The 17778-nt window shown below is 39.5% G+C and overlaps 2 protein-coding genes and 1 pseudogene across 5 annotated transcripts; 2 read left to right on the top strand and 1 right to left on the bottom strand.

Moving 5' to 3' along the window:
- The first annotated feature begins 24 nt into the window (after positions 1-24).
- LOC145912140 (galactosylceramide sulfotransferase-like) lies at positions 25-2452 on the top strand (annotated as a pseudogene).
- Positions 2453-2808: 356 nt separating this feature from the next.
- Positions 2809-7636, bottom strand: LOC145911451 (cannabinoid receptor 2-like). The gene is made up of 5 exons (XM_082998783.1): positions 7451-7636; positions 6940-7088; positions 5577-5759; positions 4034-4642; positions 2809-3693 (listed from the first exon to the last, which is right to left on the bottom strand). Exons 1-5 carry the CDS (start codon positions 7547-7549, stop codon positions 3165-3167), a joined length of 1569 nt encoding a protein of 522 aa, XP_082854909.1. The 5' UTR covers positions 7550-7636; the 3' UTR covers positions 2809-3164.
- A 4829-nt stretch (positions 7637-12465) lies between these two features.
- Positions 12466-17548, top strand: LOC145912357 (hexokinase-4-like). Of its 4 annotated transcripts, none has more exons than XM_082999802.1 (11): positions 12466-12623; positions 12692-12854; positions 12917-13077; positions 13165-13284; positions 13355-13450; positions 14074-14173; positions 14343-14682; positions 14820-14855; positions 15138-15274; positions 16763-17004; positions 17118-17548. In XM_082999802.1, the coding sequence occupies exons 1-11, from the start codon at positions 12573-12575 to the stop codon at positions 17133-17135; spliced, it is 1464 nt and encodes a 487-aa protein (XP_082855928.1). In that variant the 5' UTR covers positions 12466-12572; the 3' UTR covers positions 17136-17548. The 4 variants fall into 4 exon arrangements, with proteins under 4 accessions (XP_082855928.1, XP_082855927.1, XP_082855931.1 ...); XM_082999801.1 differs by lacking the exon at positions 14074-14173 and adding an exon at positions 13696-13795; XM_082999805.1 differs by lacking the exon at positions 14820-14855.
- Positions 17549-17778: the final 230 nt, after the last annotated feature.

Below are 17778 nucleotides of genomic sequence, written 5' to 3'. Positions count from 1 at the left end.
GAGGGGAGCAACCTTTGCCTGACAATGCGCGTTTTACATCAGGACCATAACGCACGTCCCCGTTACCGTAAAATACACAGTTGCGACCGACTGACGACCGTAAGTTTACCTTGTCTAGGTTTAAGTACGTGTTATAGGCTTTATTGGTTAGTGGATATCACGAGAGAGTCTTTGGTGTTTAAATTGAACTCGAACCTTGACATTGTCAACGCTGGATTAATTATTTCCCTGGACTAGGCCTAAGAACGCTCACGTTTGGATTCCACATTGAAACGAATCAATTGATATTTTTTATTCCAGTCTGGAAGCTATTTTTCTGCAATGGAATAATGAAGTGTATGTGGTAGTAGGCAAAACGTTAAAAAGCAAAGCGGTATTTCATAACATATCTAAAACTAATACTTTGACTCTCCAAACTACAAACACCAGATTGATTTATTGAAAGAAAGAACGTGGAAAAGTGATAATTATGTGTAAATAATTACGTTAATTACGTGTTATAAAAAAAGGTAATGAAGCCATGTGTGATTGCTTGGGCGTATTGAAATTGTAGTTGATTATAATCACAAAATATATTTTTGTCACGAAACTTTGAAGGAACAGTCTTCCGTTCTTGTTAAAAACAACTTCAAGTCAAAATTTTCAACGGGGCGTGAGAGTTTAACATTAAACATTTTCCAGAATATCCTCTTTCGCTTTGGCAAACATTATAACCTGACATTCGTCCTCCCACACAACAAACACGACTTCGGGTATCCACGAAAGTTCAACATGCAGTTCGCTCATAAACCGAAGGGCAAGTGTGTTTCTCTCTGTGTGGAACACCGATTCTGTCTTTACGAACCCCCCTTCAAATTCTTTCAATATTGGCTTACGTAGCCTTCACAAATTATGGAATGTTTCTGTTTTTTTCATATTTAATTGATATCAGGCAGAAAAACAAAAATCTGCAAATTTATAAACATTTGGATTGGTTATTTAAATTGTTAGCTATACCCAACCCATTTTTAATTTCAAAACGTTAATGCCACACACAGTTTTCCTAATCATTGGTTTTATCTCTGCGATTTGTCGATTCCAACGCATGTTTTATTGGGAAACAAAAGTGGAAGCAAGACCTACATTTGGATTTTATTAAAAGAAACTTTAAACAATTTTTATTTTGCAGGGAACAAAACGTTCAATATACTTTGCCAGCACATGGGGTTCAACCAACCGGAAGTGACGAAAGTAATGCCACCGGACACTTTCTACTTTTCCATCGTTCGAGAACCCGGATCCTTGTTCGAATCGATGTTCGATTACTTGTGGAAACTCGTGCCTGCATTCATGCGTGTCGGACACGGGGAATCACCAGAAAAGTGGCTCGACAATGCGGAAGAATATTTTCGATCGAGTAGCCGCGGTCCCTACTGGTTCTTTGCTAAGAATCCCCTGATGTACGACTTTGGTTACGATAACACGAATGAAACCGAACATTATATTAAAAATGTGATTCAAGAAATCGAGAAACAATTCGATTTAATTCTTGTCTCGGATTATTACGAAGAATCGATGGTACTGCTCAGTGACGCCCTCTGCTGGTCATTGGATGAAGTTGCGTGTCTTAGTTTAAACGCAAGACCTTAAAGCAAAGTTGATTCCGAAGCAAAATCACGATTGAGTGAAAAAGCCCGACGTTGGAACCGCGCCGACGCCGCTTTGTTCGGGTAGACACTTAAACCACCTCACGGACGGGCGAAACGGGATTTCCCCGTTTCATGCGTGGGTACTTTAACTTAGTTTTAATGGAGACTTTGCAATATTATAACTCTAATATTTAGTTTGTTTATGCAAAAACGTTGTTGCACACTAAGAGCATATTGTTTTTTGGTAGATTTGCCTAAAGACCAAGAATTTCGATACTTTGGGACGTGTGTAGCATTGCCGAAGCACGTGGTGAAGGAAACAAACGTTTCGTTGATGGAATATGTTTTGCTTGCTTTTAAAATACCTCTATACAATGCCTTGATAACTATTTTAGTTCGGAAAGAATAATATTTCCAACAAACATGTGTGAAAAGCTAGTTTAAGCATATCACGAAAACCTGGGAAGTCCCGTTTCGTCCGTCCGTGAGGTGGTTTAAGTGTCTACTCTTTGTTCGACCACTTTAACGCCACCTTGTGGCAAAAAATTGAGAAGTACGGAGTTGATCGGATGAGGCGTAAGTTAATGGAGCTTGAGAAGATCAAAAAAAATCTTACGGAAATTTGCATCGAAGGAGGAGAAGCGGTGGACTCATCCGAAGTGGACGACCTTGGGATGTTAAAAGATTTTTACAAACCACCAGGTGTCGCTATTAACTCGTACAAACTTAGGAAAGGAGCTGAGTCGGATTCCACGTGTAGGGACCTTGTATTGCCGGAAAATGCGTTCAATGACGTTTTGTTCAATAGACAATTAAAAAATTAATTGGAATTTATTTTTTATTTTATGTACTGTACATGAGATTTTGTAATTTCATGTTGATGGTTGGTGTTATGTTTGCGTAATTTGTAATTCTCTGTTTGAGGTTTTACTCCGTTCACAAACACTTTGTTTCCATTCAAGTTCTTTGCGTTAAAACGTCAATCGAACGTTTTGATTGATCGTGTAAGAGTGTGCATTTATTCCAATCCACTTTCTTTCCAACTTAAGTTGGGCTCCACTTTTATGTTCATGCCATTAACAAATTGTAATGTAATAACTATCAGCAGATCTCCAATGCACACTGTGCAATAACGTTTATTACGAAAACAACCACGTATTTCGTAAGAGCCCAACGTGTGTTGCGGCAAAAGCGACATCAAAATCAAATGTAATCAAACGGGGAACAGCAAAATATCACGTACAGTTATGGGCCTACTTCGCTGCTTCTTATCTGGAGACTACTTAACCTTGCAACAATTTATCAACGGCCCAACGCAAAATCTGGTGAAACCACACTATACCCGCACACTTGCAGGCGCGTTTTGAACCAAGTACAAATATTTCGCATAAATTATTTGTGCGACACCATTTTTTTGGTCGAGTTCATTCGTGATTGAACTTGCAACAAAGTTAATCGTGCTAAATAATATGTATTACCTAGCCCGTTGTGTTCTTTGAACGAAACCAAAAATAACAAATACTTGAGGAGTTAATCTCAATTCCAAGTAATCTTGGACTCGGCGTTAAAAGGAGTTGAAATGGAAACGCTTTCCCTTGGAACTACACTCCCATTGTGAAGGCGAACTGATCCACTCTGAGACCTACGAACTTTCGGTCTGTCACTTAGTTTGCGAACACGCCGCTCAGAGTTCCTGTAAATAACAGGTTTTCGCGAGGTGTGACTGACGAGAGGGGAGGGACCTTTGCCCGACAATGCGCGTTTTACATCAGGACCATAACGCACGTCCCCGTTAGCGTAAAATGCACTGTCGCTACCATCTGATGACTGGTTGTCTTGCTGGTCCCTCAATGGGCTTAACACCGATATTTGCGTTGCGACAGATAAGGCAGTCTTTTTTTCTGCGGGGGAGTTTCCGTTTCTTCGGAAACTTGGCATCGACGTCACGCCTGTGCCCCCTGTGACGTAACTCCTTGTAGAGGGAGTCCGCGCAAGTCTGAAGGAACTCGTTCTCGGTAGAGCTGGTTTTCGTGCCGTTCGTCGCCAGAGGGCGTACGCGAGGTGTCTGCAACAGAGTAAGAATAGCTGACTTTTTTACCAGACCAGGAATTGAACCCAGGATATCCTGGCCACGAATCCCGACCAGGTTTTCTTCTTGTTATATGGGTCGGGCGCTTGACAGATGTTAAACTAACTGTCGGCGTCATTGTTCAAGGCACCCGACCCATTTCCCAAGAAGAAGTTTGTGGCCAGGATAACTTGAGTTTAAATCTCGGTGTGTTGAAATATAAAATCTCCGTCCTGTTTCTTTATAATGCGAATATATTGGTAAGTGAAACATTTAAGTTCTGTCCTTATTGTACATTAAGGTTCGTTTCACAAGAATAATCAAAGAAGCCGCTTACTTGAAAGTGATCCACATCCGTGGAAGACGCATTGAATATATCAACGGGTTCACTAAAGGATGAATCACAGCCGACGCGAGGCAGTAATCGAACCACTTGACAATGTCGCGACGTAATGACGTCAAATCAAAGATAAACAGTGACGTCACTGGAAGCCAGCATACGAAAAAAACGCCCATTACGATCACTAGAGTTTTGGCCAAACGGACCTCCCTGCGTCGATGGATCATCACAAACGGTCCACGGTTGGGTACCGCCCCTACAACGCTACCGTGACGTCGCAGTTGTGATCCGGCGCGCCACCTGACGGTGAGAAACAGCGCACTGTAGAGCGATATCATCAGTAGGAGGCTGCTGTAAAAATATCCAACGCCGACAGCAATGTAACTCAGGGTAAAGGGTGGAAAACTCTGTGAACAGGAGTTTGGGTCACAGATACACATTCCTCCCTCTGCGCATGCGCAACGCCCGTCTGCGCACGACCAACCAGCGAGGGGGGCCACGAGGAACACGGCCACTGCCAACACCCAAGTCAGGGCAATAAGGAGAAATGATGACGCGTTGGTAAAGATTCGAGCGTAGCGGCGTTCGTCGTAGATTTTGATGCATCTGGAAAAAAAGAGAGAATTCGGGTAAAAATCCAAATTATTGTCCTGACTAACTCCAATCCGAAACATCTTGTTTCAAACAATTTGATTCATATTGAGATGTTTTGGTGTCGCTGGTAATAAGACAATGCCTAATCGATGGCTAGATTTTTTAAAACTTAAGCAACTAGTCAATATACACAACGTTAGGAAGTTTATCTCAAGAAAAAGATTCCAAACTAATTGTATCTCCAATTTCGTCCGAAATGGGCGAATTTCCTGTTTAACCGAAACCGAATAGACTGAGTTCTACATAAGTACCAGTTACTGTAGCTATAGATTTTTCATTTACATATCGCAAAACCGATACCGTCCTAGTATCCCGCTATTCATGCATTCTTCAACCTTTATGTTTATATAAACAACGTTTCTTCACATTTCCATGGGTTGGATTTGAATGACGTAACACCACGTTCATGACGGTGTTCATACGCGGTAAGTGAGCGGAAGGTGAATGGGTAAGACTCACGGAACCAATTTTAATTGAGAACCGCACGTTCTTGTGGAGTAAAGTCACGACCAGAAGTGAAGAATTGCCCAACATAGAACTAAATTATTCAATCAATATCAGTTTCTTTAACCAAAGGGGGCTGAACGATCGATTTGGGAAAGTTAGTGTAACACATGAATGTTTTTCTTGTGTTTACATACAAAAAGCATTTGTTTGAAAACAGGATCAACCTGGTTTTTTCCTAAAGAGAAATACATACTTTTCCCTACTGGCATCGTCAGTTCCTTATTCAAATAGAATCGGTTTAGGAAATACTTTTACTTGTGACAATTAAGTACTTTTTCGCCTGACATAATACCTGCTGTGGTTAACAATGTTTTTGAATCAAATCTTTAGGTTTTCTTTCTAATCAAACCCAACACTACTATATCACTTGTTTATTCACCTGTCTGTTGCTATGACGATGAGATTGTTGACGGATGCGCTGAAGCTGACGACCGAGAGTCCCTTGAGAGCAATCCTCTCCCATGCTCGGTCGCTAATTGGAAGGAAAATTGCAAATAGGACGGTGACACCCGTCAACAGGTCCGCTGTTGCGAGGCTACTTATGAAGAAAAACGTCGGAGCTCTGAAAACATATTAGTGTTGTTGTGGTTTGTAGAAGTTTGATTCGATCTATTATTTAAATAAGAATACGGAATCTGATAAACTGTCTTGTTTGTTGCATTAAATTCAACAGCACACGTTGACTGGCGTTAAAAGATAATGTATTGATAAACCTTTAGTTTGGATAGAACTTATTTTTAATGTTTATTTCTTGAATTTCTGCTGGGTTGGCTCCAAGCATTTTTGTCATTCGTATCCCAGAAAATTTAAAATAGCATTTGCCATCCCAATTGTTTTCTTCCGAAAATCCAAACAAAATGCGTGTTTTTGTAAAGAACACTTTAGTAAAATCTTTCTTGTTTTGGGGTAAAAAAAAACATTCTACCCAGCCCTGAACCAGCGAAACAGGAAAAAATAATGGCAACAAAAACCGAAAGTGAAAAAAGCAACAAAAGTGCCCTTACAAATATGTGTCCTTGAAGAGGAAGTTGGTCGAATCAACACAAAACACATTTAACAAACTTTCAACGGCTTTGTTTGCAACTTCCTTGTGCTGCAACAGGTATTACTACGTCGCAACCAACAAAACTGCGACGATATATTTTAACAAAACTCAGCACTTTGAATACGTTGTTGAAAGTTACTCTTTGAATCATGCTGATTTCTATTGTGACCCAAAAATGCTGGCAACCATAGTAAGAAACAAATTGTCACGATTGCATACAGATTTTCCCAGACACAAAACTTAATAAAACCAAATTTACGACCAAATGCAAATTGTTTACTTCAAGTTAAAGGAGTGCTGCAAACGGTCTTTTCCACAAGCCTCAAGGGTTTCCTCATGATGTAAGCAGGTAGGTTAGGTGGCAGGGTGCTGTACAGGTGGCTTACTCAAAGTGAACCAATTATATTCGGTTTAGCTTGGGCCACGCATTTATGTGAAAAACGTTTTTGTCAAATTCCTGTAAACTTTACTGTGTAATGAAACACAGTTACAACTCGTAACGTTTTCACTTTGGGGAACAATCGTATCTGCTGTCGAGATTATAGAGTTTGGTGTTTAGTCAATGCGAACAACGTCATGTTTGTGGAAAAACCCAACGGCGACCGTTTGTTTCAGAAACCTTTCCCACAACACTTAGCACTACATGTTCCTATGACAAAAAGTGTTCGTTTGCTTTTACACAACAATTCTGTTTTACCTGAACGCTCTAGGTCCAATTGCGATCACCATCAAGACACAGATATTAACGAAGATCGCGAACACGGAGACAAAGGCTGCGGCGATTTCGAAACCAGTCGTCACTCGTTCTATTGGTACAAACTCGACGAAGCTTGACGTTGCGTTCGCCTGCAATGTAACAATGGTATTAGTCAGTGTTTTTGAATATGTCTATTGTCATGTCATGTGCAGGATGTGTGGATGGCGGTTGGTAAAGTGTGATTTAATTCAAATCTCCATGCAAATATGTTGACAGATAAATGTACCCACTTTAAAACCATTTTTTACACGTTTACCAGCTTGAAATGACTTAAGTTTTTTAGATTTCATAAACACAAATTGGGGCTTTCTTCGTCAATGAAACAGTTGTGTCAGTTGGTTTGGTATCAATATATCCATATCGTTCTCTGGTCAAACGTTGTGCACGCAGAAAGCAGTACAGGATACACAACTTGACAGGTTTTGTGATAACCGCATAATGCAAGACTGACCTCGGTGAAAGCCTGTCCAATTGCCACCCTAGGCAAGGGTGATGCTGTGTGCCAACTAGTCGCCGAGAAATTTGAAACCTTGATTGTTTCCGTCGTCATGGTGCCAATGTGATGTCACGTGGCGAAGAGAATGAAAACACGAAAACCACAAGTGCGTCTGTCAGTATTACATGGTACAAACACTGAGTCCCTGCGACAAAAAAACATATCGGTTTCAACCCCTAATATCTCAATATTTTATGCAAAGGCTGAAAACAGACGAAGTTTTATGGCGAAACAAGTTTTCAAAAAAATTAAAGCGTTCAGACACAAGTTTGTTTAACGTTGTTAAAGTTTCCACTTGTGTTACGCAAAACTAGTGTTGCTAATGCAGGTTGATTTCGCGATGAAATTGTTTTCATTGTTGCGCTTCACTTTGGTGACTGCTAACAACGTGACAGTTGAAATACAAAGCAACAATTAATGACCGCGCATCGAGCTAATATTCTATTTCTTTTACAAACAGACATTTTCAAATAAGCAAACCAAACAAACTTTGGAAATGATAAAAATAAAAAAGGTTTCAATCTCGTTGCCACGATACGTTAGGCCCAATGGCTAATATCTCAAATAAATTCTGTGAGCTGCATACAGATGACCACTGTTTCGATCTTTAAGTAAAATCAGTGCTGCTTGGTGTGACTATGGACGATCTTGCCGAACAAACTGTCATGAAACCTTATACGTCAAAACAATGGCCATCTGTATGCAGCTTACAGTTTTAACTATTAGCTTCATGCTTCTTTATCTAAAATAAAGTCTGCGCGTTTTTAAAGTTTTACCTGATAAGTATAATGTAAAACGCAAAACGCGGTACCGCCGGATTATTTTCATCAACATTTTTTTTAAGTGGCTTTAGGGTGATTTCACAAACTCACTAACTCACTATCCTCGAACAAAAAAGCAGAATTGAAATCACAACAAAATCACAAAAAGGAAATTGGAAACTGGATTTGATTTGAGTGACAGACTCACAATAAACATCGTTAGACATTGCATGAGGCGACTGAGGCAATGACGCATCTCCCAAGGTATTGGCTGGAGGCGGGAAGCCAATTATATGAACCTACGACCAGCGTGCCGGCGTGCAGGAACTGTCTAATACAGCTCAGTGAACTCACAAACACACAGCGTTTGATTTGAATCAAGATAACATAGTCTCCCGACGACTAGGTCTTATTGCAACTCTAATTATCATTGCAACTACATATAACTATATAACAGCATACACTTACATATAATTAGATGCTTTTCGAACCTAATCGCAACATTCAGTTGTTCTTTTTAACCATATTGTATTATTTTATTCCCTTAGCTTCTTTTGCAAAAATGCATTTGTGAATTATTTACTGTTATTATTTGCGTTTTTTACGAGTTCAATGTCACAAGTAGAAGTAGATAGAAGTAGAAGCACAAAATCTGTGTTTTAAACTAAAGCTTTGACCCTTGAAACTTGTCAGACATCTGCTCGACAACTCCCGTAATTCTTACAATGGAAAAGACACCTTCATATTTAGTCCCGTAGTCCCTGTACTGAAAGCTCCCCTGCGACTAAAGTGATAACACAGCAGCCCTAGCTTCAGGAAGCGGTACTCTGCGTCAATTCTTACTCAGGAAGCTTCCCGACATCCACATCCTGTATGTGACGTCGATTGCCGTTGCTTGGTAACCGTCGCTTGCGTGTCCGAGTTCGCTGCAGCGAAGATTCGTCTCTTTTTACACATACAGGTGTCCATGAATAGGCGAAAAATGGTTGAAATCTGTGGCATTGTTGAATCGTGTGCGCATTTATGGACGGAAAAAATTCCAGTAGATTTTTCGGAAATAGTAAAGTTGATGTTACTTTGCAAGTATTTATAATATTGCAGCAGAAACCGATAACTACAGACCTATATCCTGAATGCGTGTCTTGCATCACAAAGCAACTTCCTCCGTCCTTACCGGAATACGTCAACGGATGAGACTGTTGTCGATCAATTATTTGGGTTTCTAATAGGGATGTGCCGACACAGAAAATATTCAGATGAATCCGAATACCTGCAGCAAATATCCGAATGTTGATTGACGTCATAATTTTTCATGTTGGTCGAAAAAAGACACTTGCACCGATTGCATTTTCGCTGTAGCGACATGATTGCATGTTGGTTTTATTATCTGTGAGCTAATATCGAAATGCACTTTTGTACCTAATAGTTTAAAAGAGCAAAAATACAAACTATGCAGAACAACATTCAACTGTGATAAGGCTCATAAATAAAAGATCTTGTTTTGTTGCAATTTTTCGAAAACCCAGTGGTGCGTAGAGGATAAAATGCAATCTTCACCAAACAAAAGTCCAGTAGGTTCTGGTGAGGATGAGTTTAGTTAGAAAAAGACAAAAGCAAAACTACAGAATGATTCGGCACAAAAGAATTACACAATCAACAGAAAAGTTGTTAGTCCATCCAAATTGATGATAATAAAGTCTGTACATTATTTAGGATTTCCATTCTACGTTTTTTTCTGCGTGAGAAACCTGTATGTTATTCCAAACGCCGCCAAATGTAACAACACAAGCCGCTAGGTGGTGCTAACAAGCCGTGTGAGATTATACGCCACATCGGTCAAGCGCCCAGACCCGTAATCCACGCAGAAAACCTGGTCGGGATTGCTAGTCAGAGTATCCAGGGTTCGAATCCCGGTCTGGTCAACACGAATTATACGAAATACCTCAAAATTAAGTGGCTTGTCATTGGTTGGATTATTATGCACGTAATCAAGATTTCAATTTAATAGGCGTGCATAAGAAAAAGGTTACACTTGCAAAAGAAACTCTGATTTTAAGAATGAACCATTCCAGCATTGAAAAAAACTTGACAAATATTTGCTCAGCTAATATTTCCTGAATAACTACCACAATGGACTTTGAAGCTACAGTGTTGACATTCTGGAACAGCCCTTGTGACGTAACCAAGGTAACTTCCAATACATAAAGTGATCTTTGAACATGCGCTAAAGGTCATCAGAGACCGATCTTGGTCGTGATCTACACATCGTACGAAACAAACGACATTGTTGTTTTCTACCCATCTCGCTGGGGAAAGTGACTTGTATTAATATTGATTTACCTATTAATTTGGGGGCTGCATCGTCCTGTTACTCGTAACATTGGGTATGTTTGCTAGACCAAACAAAGTGTGAATGTTATGAGACGTGAACCATACGACACGATGACGTAATCAAAACAGTCTTTACTGTAAAACATTCTGCGTGAGCGTTAATACCAGACTCGTACTTTTTAATATTAAATGTAAATACGGATAAGTCTTCCCCTTTCACAAATTCATGGACATATCTGAAGACTAGAGGAGATAATCTTAGGGAAAGATTTTATCAAAGACCGCTTGCAAAACCTGAATCTAAAATTTGCAAACCTTTTCGCACACTTAAAAACAACTTGTTTTTGAAAAGTTTTATTTGGTCATCAAAAATTAATGACAACACTGACGAAAGCACGGTGACGTGCAGTTAGTGCGTAGTAAAGTTCTGTTGTTCCGGGCAATTGTGTTGTACCAACAAACATTGTGTACAGGCTTGTTTGTCGAAGCCAAATCAAAGAGTAAACTTTGACACCAACTTCTCCATTCAAACATAGTAAACCCAAGTGCTACGTTTCAAGTGTCACTATCGGCAGCTGTGACATCACAATGTCGGCGATACTACGTGACAATTTTAACGTAAACAACTTTCACCCTGGGCTGCACGTCAGCATGGCTATTTGCGGAAGGAAGCATTCCATTGATATCAATTAGTTCATCCCTTTTCATTTGCACCTACTTTTTCCGAGAATTGAACTTCCATATATTTATTTTGACGACGTAATTTTTGAAACAAGAATGCTTTTTCACTAACACCAACTTTTCGTATGCGCAAGGCAAGGATCTAATCTCACTACAAAATGAAACAAAATACAAATATTTTGAAACGTTGACTGTGCCTTACCGTGTGTGAAAAGTTGTTTTTCAATGACTGGACAGCAAAGTATAAATTCATTTTGTTAAACCTTTGTCTACTGTAGTGTAGGGTAGGTTATAATTTAAAAAAAGTATCAGTCCCAAACCTAGCCAGGATTATAGTTTCAGAATCCATCGCGGCTTCCTGTTGTTTGGTCGCATTTAAACCGGATTCACCTATACCAAGAATAGTTTTTCACAATTGGGTTCAAATTCCAATCACTTTTAACCTGCATTCGACTAGAAAATTCTTTGGGAGAATTTACCTCCAAGTAAAATGTCGGAAACTTATTTTTGTGACGCAAACCCCGTGATACCTCACGCATAGTTCGTTGTTTTCGTTGAATGAATTCTGCCGCCGTGACGTCAAACAGAAAAAGAAGGCGCCTGTGAGCGGTAGTTGTACCGTGTGCAAACGGTTTACTTCCGCGACTGAGTTTCTCTTTATTTTGCGACCTTTCGCCTGCTTTGAAGATATTGGTTGTTTGTACATATTCACAAGGGCAACTACCCTTCATTTCGGTGGCCGGTTGCTTTATTTTTTGTTGCTCATTTGAAAATATATTATAGGTATAAAAAAATAAAAACCAAAGTTTCCCAACATCATAGACTATTAAAATTAGGTTTGTAGCCTTGGTTGCAGCGAAAGATATTTTGTTTTACGAAACACGTTCAGTTCAGTTTTAACCAAGCACTCAACTCCGTGTAAACTATTTTTTTACAATGCTTATTCATGCGGATTGTTACTGTTTTTGTAACTATCCGCATGAATAAGCATTGTATATTTCGTATATTTTATACCCCGTGCTGTTTTCTGGCTTCTATTATTTTGTAAACGCCATTGTCGGTAAACCTGCGCGCAATGTTCAACTCGCGCGTATGTGCATAACCGTGCACGTAGTTTAGTGTCGCCAGCGGTTTTGACACACCCCCCTCTGACGTCATCGGGTTGTAGTAGAACTATAAAGTAGTAGTGTGGGCAGCTCGTCGGGCAGAGCACTTACAGAAGAGCTAAAAGATATAACTGTTAGGAGTTATTGCAGATTTACTTGAATTTATCCAAGTCAAATAACTATTTATTCGCAAACAAGATGCCAGCTTGTACTGAATACCACTTGACTGCTGAAGAAGTTGACAAAAAGGTATGTTTACAAAACTGAAACAACAATTTCCTAGGATTTGCAGATTAAACAACATTATATATTTCAAGGTAAAAGAGGTGGAGGCCAAAATAGACCTTAACAATGATCAACTTGAGAATATTATGCTGTCACTTATTTCTGAAATGAAAAAGGGTCTTTCAAAGGAAACCAACCCAAATGCCAAAGTAAAAATGATTCCTTCTTATGTGAAAGCTTTGCCTGATGGATCAGGTTTGTGTGTTTAAAGTTTATCTTTTTTGTCAAAGGCTTTAAAATTTTAAATGTTTATACAGAAAGGGGCATGTTTCTGGCCCTTGATCTTGGTGGCACTAACTTCCGAGTTTTGCTCGTCAAAATTGGTGAGCCAGACACAGAAAAGGGCAAACCAGTCATTGAAATGGACAGTCAAATCTACAAAATGCCCGAAGATGTTATTACTGGGGATGGCACAGGAGTAAGTAAACCTGTTCCTAAACATTATTGATAGTGAAATTAAAATTTAAACTCACTAAATATTTACATGAATGTTTTTGCATTATAGCTGTTTGACCACATTGCCTTCTGCATGGCCGATTTCCTTGAGAGACTGGATCTTTTGGATAAAAAGCTCCCTGTGGGATTTACTTTTTCATTTCCATGCAAGCAAGAAGGTCTTGATCATGTAAGTTTCATTAAAGTAGTTTATTTTAAAGTCTTTAATGAGGCATGAATTCTGACTTTTATAAAATTAGGGAACCCTGATTACATGGACGAAGGGTTTCACTGCTTCCGGAGTTGTTGGACAAGACATCGTACAAATGCTGAGAGATGCTATTGATCGCCGTGGGGTATGTAGCTTTAACCGCTTTTTGCATTCTTGTAAAATGTTGTATTCCAAAAAAAGCTGCTGATAATGTAGTACTGAATGGGTTAAACTACTTTTTGGTAAAGATTTTATTAATCGTCAAATTTATTCCCTGGAAATATTAGTTTTTGTGTCCTATGTTGTTATGCTATCTGTTGTTTTATTTCTCCTGAAGAGAACAAGCACATGTGTTGCTTCATTTTTTAAGTTGTTCAAATGTGTACCCAGGACTTCAAGTGCGACATTGTTGCTGTTGTAAATGATACTGTGGGAACGTTGATGTCGTGTGCACACACATACCCAAATTGCAAAGTTGGACTTATTGTTGGTACGAATGAGACATTGTTTAGGTTGCTAGGCTGCTTGCTGTAATGTGGTGGCAATGTTTACGTGCATGTATGTGATTTGTGATTCTTTTGCTTGGATGCTTTATTCTCTTTGGTGATAAATGGGTGATTTTTTGCTTGCCTAATCCTCTTCTTTCCATCACTTTCAACTAACCGCGACTGAACCAAATCTCTGGAAATTCGACGAATATCTTTGGGGAATAAATTTGGCCTGTTTAGCTTTCAACACTAAATGAACTAAATAAGTATGAACTTACAGGATATAGATGTTGACATAATAGCAGTAGTGAATGACACAGTGGGAACCATGATGTCATGTTCATTTGATCATGCAGAGTGTGCTATTGGCCTGATAGTTGGTAAATCACCAATATGATTTGTGCTTCTTGCAAAATAATCTTCGCAATTTGCATGTTTTTTTACTTAACAACAGCAAATTTTTGTGATCCTTTAACAAAATGATGTAAATTTATTGAATGTTGAATGTAAATAGACCCAACAAATAGTAAAAAACAAATTAAATTCCAGGTACCGGAACAAATGCATGTTACATGGAAAAAGTATCCAACATTGAACTGCTTGAAGACAAAGAAGGAGACATGTGTATTAACATGGAATGGGGAGCTTTCGGTGATGATGGTGTTCTGGATGAATACAGAAACGAATATGATGAATTTGTCGATGAGCATTCCCTCAACAGCGGAAAACAGCTGTATGAAAAAATGATCAGTGGCATGTACATGGGCGAAATTGTGCGACTCGTACTTTGCCAACTTACCAAGGATGGAGTCATCTTTGGTGGTAAAGGTTCAGAAGCCCTTTCCACACCAGGAAGATTTGAAACCTCATATGTGTCACAAATTGAAAGGTGGGATTTTGAACTCAAAATAACTTGTTGTCTTCTGTTAGTTTTCATTAATCACAGCATGGTTGACAAGTTTGTTGTCTTGGCAATTCATCATTGGCTGTTGTGTAAATCTGTTTCTTGTTTTGTTTCCTCATTAGTTTTTCCAAAGCAACTTCCAAAAAATCTGACCCAATGTAAGTCTGCGCATGATCATATCTGAATAGATAACATCCAGTAACTTTCACAGTCACATGCATGATAATACCTGCACTCTTAACCCGTTCAAACTTTAATGGTGAATATGGTATAAATGACCTGAAATTATGACTCTTTGTAGATTAACAATGCATGGGGTGTAATGATTATTATAATTGCAACCTCAATTTTGGGGCTATCATAATTCGAAAAAATACATTGAATTTCATAAGAAATGATTAATTGAAGCAATTGAAGTTAAAACATCGTAATTTGTGCAGTGCTGCTCCGGGAGGTATGACAGCAGTTCAAAACATCCTTGCTTCACTGGATATTGGAGCGATGAGAACAGACTGCGAAGTTGTCATTAGGGTTTGCGAAGCGGTTTCTCGTCGGGCAGCTTACATGTGTGCTGCAGGTATGCATTTTTTACTTATTTTTTTAAATACCTTAACAAGAGCATAATAGTGTGCCTCATTTAATATTTTCTTCTTAGTTGCATATCCTAGGTTTAGGCATGCCATTATAGGTACTAATGCATAATTCAGCCTCCTGATCAATGTTTAAATGCCGCGTTCCCTCCTACCTAAATAATTGAATGTGATTGGTCGTACTCGACACGCCCACCATCCAACCTAACCAACCGGTCGATCCGGATTTCGCGGTATTGCCACGTTGTTTGGGCAGGCAGTCACTCGTCAGACGAGTTACTGCGAAAAGGGCGGGTTAACCGGAATATCAGGAATGTCATGTGTAAAAAAATTTTGTTTGCCCCGCGTGAAAAAGCAATTATCCGGATGTTTTAGAAGGTTGTTAAGCTCCCTTATCTAACCAAGGACTCTGTACCTACTTGTTACCAGATAAAGTCGCTCGCGAAGTATGCACCAAAATTAGAGCGTGAAATTGGTCAATGTTGACGAAACAAGTTTCGTGTACTTTGTACGACAACAAAAAATTAAGCTTTACTATCTGTAATATAAACACCGCTCTTCTCGACTGCCGTGGGTTCTGAAATATGGTTGAGCCTTTGTATAATGTATATTATGTTAAAGGCACCTGTTGCCGGATATTCACGCGAGTAAAACATCCGCTTACTCATAACGTAGCGACGCAAATGTAGCCAGTGCGGTATGGTTGGCACGCCTCTTTCTCTTCCGCGCCATGATTGGTCGCCATTGAATCCACCCCTCGCACCCAGCGAACCGCGTCCGCGGGATTTTCGCTATAAAAAGAGAACCGAAAGTTTCGACGCCTCGGCGTGATGGAGCATTTTTTTCTACTACAATAACTTTAAGCCCGCGTTTCAATGCAGGTGCGGAATTTGAAAAACCAACTTAAAGTCGCGTGGAATTTGGCAACGTCATTCCCAAAGTCCAAACTACGACCAGTAGCGCGCGACCCGATTGCGTTATATTTGTTACGTCATCATAACGCACTTTGACCGATCGGACGCGTTCTAAAATACCTTTACACGTCATCAAACATGCCGATGATGTCACCGTGGCGCAATAAGTACGATGGAATCCTCTCGGCTTTTGCTCGGTCATTTAGTGCGTGATATTCGCCGTATCTGCAATGTCCCCAGGGAATTAATACTAACGAACTTATCTCAACTGGTGTACGTGCGTAAGCCCTCGGAGGCCTAATAGCGTGTCAAGGTCGAACGCGATCGACCCCCCGTGAATTTAAAAGGAATTCACTGTGACTCCCTTGACTTGCGGTTTCCCATTTGTCGAGTTTTTCTCTTTCGATCTGATAACCGCTATTGAATTTACAGTTTTTAATCTTGTCTGGGTGCAGTTGCGATAAAAATTACATAGATAGGGCAGGTGATTGTAAACAACTTGTAAACAAAACCACACGGCTTGCTTCGGCACCAGGTTCAATCAATGTAATTCATTTGCAGGTGTTGCGGCAGTTGCCCGAAAAATCAAAGCGAATCATCCCGAAAACAACGACCTGCGAATCACAGTCGGTGTCGACGGGACAGTTTATAAGAAACATCCAACTTTCAGCACTTTAATGGACGAGAAAGTGAAATATCTATGCCGAGACTCCGGGGTCCACGTTGATTTCGCACTTTCCTACGACGGCAGTGGAAAGGGTGCCGCTCTTATCACAGCAGTCGCCCACAGACTCCAGAGAGAGGTAAAGTTCAATGTTTGCTTTTCCTTGTCATTTGTGTAAACGAGCTTGATTATGGCGTTTCAAGTGTGCAACAAACCAAGAAAATGCTGGCAACGACATTTTTGTTTGCGCAGATTGTCAACGGGTGCTAATCGCAACACACAAATTCCACTGAACGCTACACCGCAATGACGTCATACACGGGTGACGTCAGCCGCGCCGAGATTCGGAAAGACTCGGCGATTGTTTTTCGTTTATGTATTTGAGCTTGCTATTTTGTACTAGTTTTTAAGTTTCTCATGAAATGTAATTTTGGCTTCTTGCTCTTAATAATATAATATATATATATATAGGTAATGCATGTAATGTATAATTGATTATATATTTATGAGAGGCGTTTTTTTTACATGTGTTTTAGCATTGAATTTAAAGTTTAAGTTAAAATGGATTGCAAACTGAAGACCTAACACTACCTGCAAGGTTTTACAGTCACGTTTTTGTTGACATATTTTTTGTGTGGTCGTTTTGGTCTGAATTCACGGTACAAATACACAATTGACTTGAAGTTTCTTTGTATCAACATACTGGATAAATTGCTTCTAACAATTTATATTGTTTAGTCTATTTTAAAGCGTTAGATCAAACAAACAGTTTCCTTTACCAGAAGAGTTTTAAAATTGACTACAAAGTAGGATAAAAACATTTACAGAAGTTTTGTTAACACACAGAAAGAAACGCCTTTTTACTGCATATTTTGGAAAGTTAATTTTGCATACTTGGCCGCTTTCAGTAGAT

The sequence above is a fragment of the Ascidia mentula genome, chromosome 8, assembly GCF_947561715.1.
Source record: "Ascidia mentula chromosome 8, kaAscMent1.1, whole genome shotgun sequence".
Taxonomy (NCBI): Eukaryota; Metazoa; Chordata; class Ascidiacea; order Phlebobranchia; family Ascidiidae; genus Ascidia; species Ascidia mentula.
This window is presented reverse-complemented; position numbering and strand designations above follow the sequence as displayed.